This window comes from Aulostomus chinensis, chromosome 9 (assembly GCF_037954235.1).
Source record: "Aulostomus chinensis isolate RoL2024-O1b breed Wild chromosome 9, RoL_Achi_v1.0, whole genome shotgun sequence".
In the NCBI taxonomy this organism is placed as follows: domain Eukaryota; kingdom Metazoa; phylum Chordata; class Actinopteri; order Syngnathiformes; family Aulostomidae; genus Aulostomus; species Aulostomus chinensis.
This window is the reverse complement of record NC_141328.1, coordinates 28,882,626-28,892,521: the sequence shown is the minus strand read 5'-3', so window position 1 is coordinate 28,892,521 and position 9,896 is coordinate 28,882,626. Positions and strand designations below refer to the sequence as shown.

General features: G+C 50.5%; 1 protein-coding gene across 1 annotated transcript in view; it reads left to right on the top strand.

Moving 5' to 3' along the window:
* The first annotated feature begins 4,450 nt into the window (after nucleotides 1-4,450).
* LOC147256691 (potassium voltage-gated channel subfamily A member 3) overlaps nucleotides 4,451-9,896 on the top strand; it is a 6,299-nt gene continuing 853 nt past the window's right edge. Inside the window, 3 exon segments of the mRNA XM_086214908.1 lie at nucleotides 4,451-5,033; nucleotides 5,036-7,434; nucleotides 9,814-9,888. Coding sequence (XP_086071034.1) covers nucleotides 4,535-5,033; nucleotides 5,036-6,153 — 1,617 coding nt within the window. The 5' untranslated portion in view covers nucleotides 4,451-4,534 and the 3' untranslated portion in view covers nucleotides 6,154-7,434; nucleotides 9,814-9,888.

Sequence of the window (9,896 nt, the reverse complement as noted above, 5' to 3'; positions counted from 1 at the left end):
TGAATGAAAACTGCTGTGCAACCCTTGCAGAAGACCCAAACTAGCTCATTTTCTCAAGTGCAACCAGATGTCCATGACCTCTTCCTGCAAAACGGCCCACTTCCTCCTCTCATGCTCGTTGGGCCTGTTTCATTGCCCCTCAGTCAGCCACATTCCAGTTTGTGGCATTCAAGTGCAATGTGCAAGGTAGCCCAATTTTGCAGGTTAATAAGGGAGTTGGGTGGTACTATATTTAACACGGGGAGTGGAAACCACATTAAAAAGCCTTCTGGCTGTCCCTGAGCTGCCTCCCTGTGGACCGACTGGCCCTTTTAACACAAGACAGCTTGAATGTGGCCTTAATAGGAAAACAGGCTCTAATGGATGACGATCACAGGACCATCTATCGTCAGTGCTTAGCTTAACTCATTTATCCTTTTGTGTCAAATAGACCTTCAGTGACAGAGAGTCCAGACAGCATCTGCAATGGCATAGTAGTGAAGGCAGGAGGATTTCCACCCCAATAGATCATTGACACAGATGGTTCATCAGCTGAAGGGCGAATGAGAGAATAAAGGTACTGTCGTCAAGTCTAATCCCGGTCTCCAGTAAACAGAGACCAAGTAATATTCACTTAGTCAAGCAATACACCTGGTGCACACAACTGGAGGAGGCTGGTGATGCTGCCACAATTAGAGGAGGAGACTGATCCTGGTCCAGGTCCTGGATCAGTTCAGGTGTGGTGTCTTAGAGGGAAGCTCTGAGCAGGAGGAAATGTCACTCTACACACTGATCAGGGACCACAGAATGAGCGACTCGTTAGAAATCAAATATCTTGAACCACTTGTTAATATTTTGTGTATCATTTGTACGGTAAAGGTGTGCGACCCTGTGAGTGCCATGTGGTGCGGAGAGTGAAGAACCCATGCCAAAGTTCCATCGTTATCCCAAATAACACACAGTAGCACACTGCCAGCAGTGAATGGCGGCGGTAAAAACATTCAAATAGAAAAGATCAACGTAAGCTGACACTTGAGGGATTTGTGCCTCCACTGCTACGGCGCTAGCAAGCCGACTAGCCTAGCTTGATAGGCGAAGCTGCAGCTGAATACCTGCGTATCTCACGTGTGGACTGAAGCCAACGTTGGGATTTTGTTTAGTAACTGAAAAAAACAACGACAGTATTTTTAAAGTAAAAAATACTGCATTCAAAGTCATTGTACAGGAAACTAGACTGAACAAAATGTACCTGACCAAATAGTAGGTTGATTATTCAGGAGAATTAGCTTTATAGAGGTAAAGGTTGTTAAAGTACCAATCGCTGAAAGGAATTACAAGTGAGTGTGTGACAAAGGCGGAAAATACTTCAAGGAGACAATAAAGAACTTCAAAATTGCACAAAGGTGCAGTATTTGATTGAGTATCTGTAACTGAATATCGATAACTGAACATTAGTTACGATATGAAGTGTTTGTCCAGTGTTTCCTGTGTATATGAAGGATTTTCTCTCTCTGGATGTTCGCTTCAAATCTGACAGTAAAACCTGGCTCCTACCAGTTTAGCATTTTATTATTTGTGTGGTTTTTTTCAAGTCACAACAAAGGCACGGTGGGCGTGCTTACATCACACTGTAGGTTGGGTACAAGGGTCAGACGTGGTCAGATGATCAACGTTCCGGGGAATAAATGCAGATGTTTTTTTCCAACATTTTTCATATTCATGGATTTTTTTTTAAAAATTAATCCCCGAGGAAGAAGCAGACGTTCACAAGCTCTTTCCTCTTTCCCTCCCTCTGTTTGGGGCTGCGTCCCGTCCACTTGTTGATATGAAGCCTGCACGTGGTTCTCACCGTGAATGTAAAATTCCCAGTGAACATTTGCAAGGTTGCCTCTGTCAAAGACGTCAGACGAGTCGCGTGAGGGAAGCTCCTGCAGGTTTTATGAGTGTCTTTGTGTTCCATATCATCTCTGTTGAGCAGCTTCGCTGTGAGCCAACTTTCAGTCTTTCTCGTTTTATTCTCTGCTCTCATGCACCACCACCTACTTACACCCACACACACACATACACACAAGTGTAAGGCATTGTTGTACTTGAAGACCTTCGACTGGCTGCAGTCGCACGCAGACCTGCGTTGACACGTGACCAGCTGGATGTCCTCATCCCGCATGCTGCCCTCATTCCTACAACCTTGGAATGATGCTTGAACCTGATCAGAATCATTTTGGGATATTTAGATTTTTGGAGTTGTTCTCATGGCTCAAGTGAACAACAAAAATGATTTGCTCGCTTGAAAAACAATCCTTGAGTTCTGGAAGGTACCATTCAGTCAATTGGTCCTTGAAAAACTGCCCATCAAGATCGGCTACAGTCAGCAAGGCCTATTCCACGGACGGGGAACAGGTTCGGCTCGCTCACAAACCTTATTCAGAACCTTTCTGCTCATTGTCACCTGATATTTATTTGTTTCCAACCCCTAAAAGCTCAGAACAAGTGAGAACACAAAGCAGCGCAGCAGACAGAACCAAGATTCAAATCTGGAACAGCACTGGTGCAAGAACTCCCACCAGTTCTGAGGGAAAAGGGGGCTCACCTGAAACAAAAACACAAAGAGAACAATACAGCCATTATCTTTGGATATGTGTGACAAATATGAGATAGGCAAGCAATCGTTTAGCTTCATGATAAAATCTGCCTGCTACCAGGGAGCTAACAAGCTCTTGGGGTGTCCTGGCTAGTGTCAGATTAGCTACATGCGCTGAAGAGCTCAGTCTGTTAGACGGAGAAATAAAGACATTAAAGCCGGTAACACACAACTTTCTCCATGTCTTTAATGCTTTAGGCACTGAGACAAATGTCATATATTTGAAGTTAGCATTACATAAACATTATATGACCATGATTGCTAATTTACAGGTAACATGCAATTCTTAGCAATATGCTATGCAACAGGTTTAGGGGTGCGTTTACACTGGGTAGTTCGTTCATGTCATAATTGTGATGTAAATTTGCTATCGGCGCAGATGAACAATTGACAAAGAACCTTAACATTGATCCTGAACAAAGACCAGCTGGATGTTAGCTGAGCTAACCTGGAGCTAACCATGCTGATACAGACGTTGATGAGCTAAGCTAACATTTTGGGCCAAGTTCTACAGCTAACACCGTATTGATACTGGCACTAGCGGGCTAAGCTAATTATATCAGTTTTCGACTTAATGTGACTTTAATCTGTTGAAGTTTGTCCAAAACTTTTCCTTTAATGTACTTTTTTTGAATGTAAGAGGGGAATGTCTTTGTTGTCTTGGGTGGGAAAACCAACAGGCTCAGACCAGCGTTTAGGTCGAATTTCTTAGTGAGCGGATCTGAAACACCTCAGACGCAGCACGCGTGACTCATGTAACTGCGACGATTTTTGGGACCTCTTGGTTAATTGCAATGAATCGGTTATTGGCAATAAGAAAAGTATGCCCCCCCCCCATACACACACACACACACACACACACACACACACACACACACACACACACACACACACACCTCTCCTCCTTTTTATTTCTTCATTTCAGCACCTTGGACAGCAGCTCCCGAGGGCTCAGCTGCAGCTAATGGACAAATGTGACCACCAGTCTAAGGTGGAATAATCAGAAGAGACGCCAGCACCAGTAGCTGGTGACCGTCGGCGCGTCGGGCTTCACCAGCCTTCCACAGCTGCTGGTCAGGAATCATTTTAACTATCATTTTTTACAACAACTCAACAACGACTCCACACATAGTAACGATTAAATATGATGAGGTCAGTTATTGTGTGTCTTCAAGGTGATGATGAAATGTGAGGCAATGTGTGGGAGTCAGTCACCCCCCTCCCCTTTACCTGAGTGACTGAGATCAAACCTGCCACCAGGATGCAGTTGCAACCTGCGTTTGACCTTTTGAAATGCGTGTGTCAGCCATGAAATATCACCTTCATCCCAATGACCTCGATGACGTTGCAGCCTGTAAGAATCCTGTTTCTCACATTGCTGACCTCCTTTAAAAGAAATGAGATGGTTTGAATTTGCCAAGTGTGTGTGTGTGTGTGTGTGTGTGTGTGTGTGTGTGTGTGTGTGTGTGTGTGTGTGTGTGTGTGTGTGTAAGACGAAGAAAGGGGCATGGAGGCAAAGGCACGCCCAAGCCTTGGTGTTGAATGACGCCCGTCTGTTGCTTCTGTGTGTGTGTGTGTGTGTGTGTGTGTGTGTGTGTGTGTGTGTGTGTGTGTGTGTGTGTGTGTTCGTCTATCCTGCGATTGGCGGAGGACGGGGAAAGGTACCCAGCGCTGGCGTGCTGTGGGCGGGTGGAAGGCCTGTTTATAAACCCAGATCTGTGGCTGTGGGCGGGAGCAGCAACAGTGGAGAGTGAAAGTGAAGAGCTGGGAGACAGAGAGAGAGAGAGAGAGAGAGAGAGAGAGAGAGACAGAGAGAGAGAGAGAGGGGGAGAGAGGTAGAGAGAGAGAGACTGGGCTTTGGCGGCGGCTGTGGTTGACCGGGGTACGCGGAGGGGGCGAGGCGGCCGCCCCTGTATGCGTCTTCGACCGCGCATGGACGACCACCTCAGCCTCCTGCCATCACCCCCGCCGAGCGCGACCAAAACCCGGGGCGACAACCTGGTGAACCACGGATACACCGAGACAGAGGCCGACGTGATGACGGTCGTGGCGTGTGACAACATGCTGGAGGAGTCGGCGGCTCTCCCGGGCCACCACTCGCTGGACCGATACGAGCCGGATCACGAGTGCTGCGAGCGCGTGGTCATTAACATCTCAGGCTTACGCTTCGAGACGCAGCTCAAGACCCTCTCCCAGTTCCCAGAAACCCTGCTGGGGGACCCCAAGAAACGGATGAGGTACTTTGATCCTCTCAGGAACGAGTACTTCTTCGATCGGAACCGACCCAGCTTTGACGCCATCCTGTACTACTACCAGTCCGGCGGGCGCATCAGGAGACCCGTCAACGTGCCCATCGACATATTCTCCGAGGAGATCCGGTTCTACGAGCTGGGCGAGGAGGCCATGGAGAAGTTCAGGAGGACGAGGGCTTCATCAAGGAAGAGGAGCGGCCGCTGCCGGAGAACGAGTTTCAGCGGCAGGTGTGGCTGCTGTTCGAGTACCCAGAGAGCTCGGGACCCGCGCGGGGCATCGCCATCGTCTCGGTGCTGGTCATCCTCATCTCCATCGTCATCTTCTGCTTAGAAACGCTGCCTGAGTTCAGGGACGAGAACAGGGACCCGATCACGATCGCCCCCGTGGTGAATGGCACCCTGCCGTTCCTTATCAGCCCCTTCTCGGACCCGTTCTTCGTGGTGGAGACGTTGTGCATCATCTGGTTCTCCTTCGAGCTGCTGGTGCGCTTCTTCGCGTGCCCGAGCAAAGCCACGTTCTCCAAGAACATCATGAACATCATCGACATCGTGGCCATCATCCCCTACTTCATCACGCTGGGCACGGAGCTGGCGGAGCGGCAGGGCAACGGCCAGCAGGCCATGTCCCTGGCCATCCTGCGCGTCATCCGGCTGGTCAGGGTGTTTCGTATCTTCAAGCTCTCGCGCCACTCCAAGGGGCTCCAGATCCTGGGACAGACTCTGAAGGCCAGCATGCGCGAGCTGGGCCTGCTCATCTTCTTCCTCTTCATCGGAGTCATTCTCTTCTCCAGCGCTGTCTACTTTGCCGAGGCAGACGACCCAGACTCGGGCTTCAACAGCATCCCAGACGCGTTCTGGTGGGCTGTGGTTACCATGACAACCGTGGGCTACGGGGATATGCACCCCGTGACGATCGGGGGGAAGATAGTGGGGTCTCTGTGCGCCATCGCCGGCGTGCTGACCATCGCCCTGCCGGTCCCCGTCATCGTCTCCAACTTCAACTACTTCTACCACCGGGAGACGGAGGGCGAGGAGCAGGCGCAGTACCTGCACGTGGGCAGCTGTCAGCCCCTAGCGGACGCGGAGGAGCTGAGGAAGACGCGCTCCTCTTCCTCACTCAGCAAGAGCGAGTACATGGTGATAGAGGAGCACGGCATCAACAGCGCCTTCAAACAGCAGCCCAACTTCCCCACCACCGCCCCCAACACCACCGCCCCCAACACCACCAACAACTCGCAGAACTGCGTGAATATAAACAAGAAGATTTTCACCGACGTGTAGCAGCTTCAGTGTCACGGGAGGAGACGTGGAGAGGCTGGGGGGCTGCCGCTGCGTGGAGAAGCAGCGGTGGATCAGATAAAGAAAAAAGGAATAAAGAGACAGAGAGAGAGAGAGAGAAAGAGAGAGAGAGCGGGCAACCCCTGTCTGTTCAGAGCTCCATTGTCAGAGTCAGGATTTTCCATTTCAATGATCTGAATTCACAATTCTTTATGGTTCCATTCGCGCCTGGAGACGCAGAGCTCCTTCAAGTATTAGGGCCAGTTCTCTGAGTGGAGGGGGGGCGGGGGGCGGCGCTGTTGTGCCTCGTGCAACAGTCCGTCTACTGTCCCAACAGGTAGCTGTGTGTGTGCCTGCAGGTGAACTCGGAGGACGCTCACTTCGTATCAACATGAGTCGTGATTCGTCGGTCATCGCCTTTGTACAATATTCAGAATCGTTTAAATATATTTGTGTGTTTAAACACGTGATGTCTGAAAAAACGCAGGTCAGCATATAGTCTCTCAATCAGACCGTTCTGTGCTAAGCCTTTATCGTGCGTTAAAGTCTAGTCCAAATGCTACTGTCTTTAAATCAACCCCCCCCCCCCCCCCACACACACACACACACACACACACACTTCCGCGAAAGGAGCTCTCCTGCTCGGCCCGTGTGTGAACTCGGCCCAGCCGGGCCGGTCGATCACCAGCCAGAGCCTCATCATCAGCCCCAGACACACGCGGGAGCGGACACACACACACACACACACACACACACACACACACACACACACACACACCGCCATCAGAGACGGAGCATGCTTCTCTTTGGATGCCTCAAATATAGCCCGCCGTGATGCAATCTCCATGGCGACGGTCGTTTCCACGGTAACCCCAGTCACCGTTGCCATGGTGCCCTTGTTTCCACAGTAACCTCCCAGATGGCTCCCAGGAGACTATGAAGACGATGAGTATCTGAATGTCTTGTCCTCCAGGCTGGTTTTTGTCATTACGCACTGTGTGCGTAAAAGAGGAGTCCCGAGCACGGCGGCGCCACGAGCTCATTCAGTGACCAATAAAAGACATATTGGCACGTGGAGGTCTGCAATCAGATAAACACCATGACCCCCCCCCCCCCAAACCAACCAGTCTCAACTTGGACAGGTGGAAACACAGCCCGTGGAGCTGGAGGAGAGGCAGCGCGTAAGGAATTATGAATGGACCGGGAGCACGACGCGTCTGGCTGGTCCGGGTGCACTGCAGTGGGCACCCAGCAGAGGCCGCTGTTTCCCCGCTGGTGGCGTCGGTGAGTCCCGTTACTCCTCCGCCCTCAGCCACCAAACAAACGAATTTGCTGTTTGTAGGTTTACACAAGTGTTTTATCGACCATCAGTTCAGGCTCAGTCAGTCTTTCTGCCCTGATTACCAGTGTGTGTGTGTGTGTGTGTGTGTGTGTGTGTGTGTGTGTGTGTGTGTTGGGGGGTCATCAAAACATGTATTTAATTTTTTTGATTATGAATCTCAACCTGAGATGGTGATCGGTGTCCTAGTGTTTGACTTTTTCTTAATTTGTGTCTTAGTTATTTTCTTTCTTTCGAATTGAGAACATCGACGTGTCATGGTGTGTGTGTGTGTGTGTGTGTGTGTGTGTGTGTGTGTGTATGTGTTCTTGTACTTGCTATATATTGAGGACGAAAATAGTATTTAACCTACAGATTGAGGACATTTTAGCCGGTCCTCACTTCTTCAAAGGGTCCACTTGGTTTTGGGGTCGAGGTTAGGGTCAGGTTCTGGTTAGGTTTAGGGTCAGGTTCTGTTAGGTTTAGGGTCAGGTTCTGTTAGGTTTAGGGTCAAGGTTAGAATCAGGCAGTTAGTTGAGATGGTTAGGTTTAGGGTGAGGGGCTAGGGAATGCATTACGTCAATGAAAGTCCTCACAAAGATATAAGTACAAGGGTGTGTGTGTGTGTGTGTGTGTGTGTGTGTGTGTGTGTGTGTGTGTGTGTGTGTGTGTGGGCGGGCCGTTCTTCAGAAAGTGGGAGAGGCTTCTGTGCTGTGCTCAGGTCATCTTTCACCTTCAGCTGACTTTGTCTATGAAATTATTAAGGGCACCAGCAGCCTGCTCCCACTGCTGGTCTCAGTGCTTCCCTCTGGTGGCCACCAACCCATCCAAGCAGACAGGTGGATCAAGATGAACGAGACCTCTATTTACAGAGGTCAGATACCCATGAGATACCCCTGCAGAGCCCCCGTGGTATCGCTGTGTGGACTGGCTGCTGTTTCCTGCCAATGATCTGTCATCAACGGGACTGACAGGAATGTGAAGCAGGCTTTTTTCTGTCTCATGTTTCCTGTCACAATATCACACGTCTGCACCCAGAAATGAGTAAAGACGGCGTGCGAGGTGCTTGCCTTGTTCTCGTGACTGCTGCACTGCGCCTGAATGTACGTCCTCACTGACTGTGACGATGCTCAAACTGCCACAGACACTAAGGGGAGAGGAGAACAACCTCCTGGAAGGCAGGGCAGGGGCTCTGTCAGCAGCACTGGTGCATGCGTGTGTAAAGTAGTTAGATTATAAATATGTATCGCTTCCGTCATGGCTGAGTGATAATTGGGTCGTTCTCATTATCCAGCCGAGCCTGAGGGCAAAGCGGAGGTCCCGCAGGATGACCTCCCCATTGATTGCTCATTTCTGACCCTTAACCCTGATGTCATCATTTTTTTTCTGTGAAAACCTCTTTGACACGAGGCCGATGGCTTCCTGGTTTAACACTGGTCTATTGATCATCTGGTGAGATATACTGGAGACGAGAGCTAGCTGTTTATCACCTAATGAGACTGGTCATACTGGAAACTTCTACTGGGAACCAGCAGCTGGGTGAGCCCAGAACCCAGCACAGCTCACGCGTGTGTTCCCAAACCAAACTCCCGTCTTCTTTCCTTTCATTTCCACATTCACAATGACACCACTGATGTTAAAGGGAACCCACATTGATGACACGTCTCCACAGACCGAGTGGATTTGTCCCATTTCTAAGAAAGAAATAATGACGGTAGAAGTTTCATCACTTTACTGTCCGGTTTAGACGGCTCCTCTCCTCTCCTCTCCTCTCCTCTCCTCTCCTCTCCTCTCCTCTCCTCTCCTCTCCTCTCATCTCCTCGGCTCTCCTCTCCTCTCCTCTCCTCTGCTCTCCTCCCCTCCTCCCCTCTTCTCCCCTCCTCCTCTCCTCTCCTCTCCCCTCCCCTCCTCTCCTCTCCTCCCCTCCTTGTCTCGTCTCGTCTCGTCTCGTCTCCTCTCCTCTCCCCTCCTCTCCTCTCCTCGTCTTCTCTTCTCTCCTCCTCTCCTCTCCCCTCCTCTCCTCTCCTCTCCTCCCCTCCTTGTCTCGTCTCGTCTCCTCGTCTCCTCTCCTCTCCCCTCCTCTCCTCGTCTCCTCTTCTCTCCTCCTCTCCTCTCCCCTCCTCTCCTCTCCTCCTCTCCTCTTCTCTCCTCTTCTCTCCTCCTCTCCTCTCCTCTCCTCTCCTCTCCCCTCCTCTCCTCCTCAGGAGTTTACAGTCTGTTTTTTGCACGAGTGCTAATGAGGCAGCAGGGGGACGTGGGGCAGCCTTGTGTTGGTAAAGACCAGTAAGCTGTGTGATGGCCCCTGCTACACTCAATGACTTTAACTATTTGCCCCCCCTCCTCAGGTGGAACTGGTTCCACATCTCTGCCCAGACCTCCTGGAACCTGTGATGATACCAATTCCACTGCCTCCCACAGAGGTAAGCAG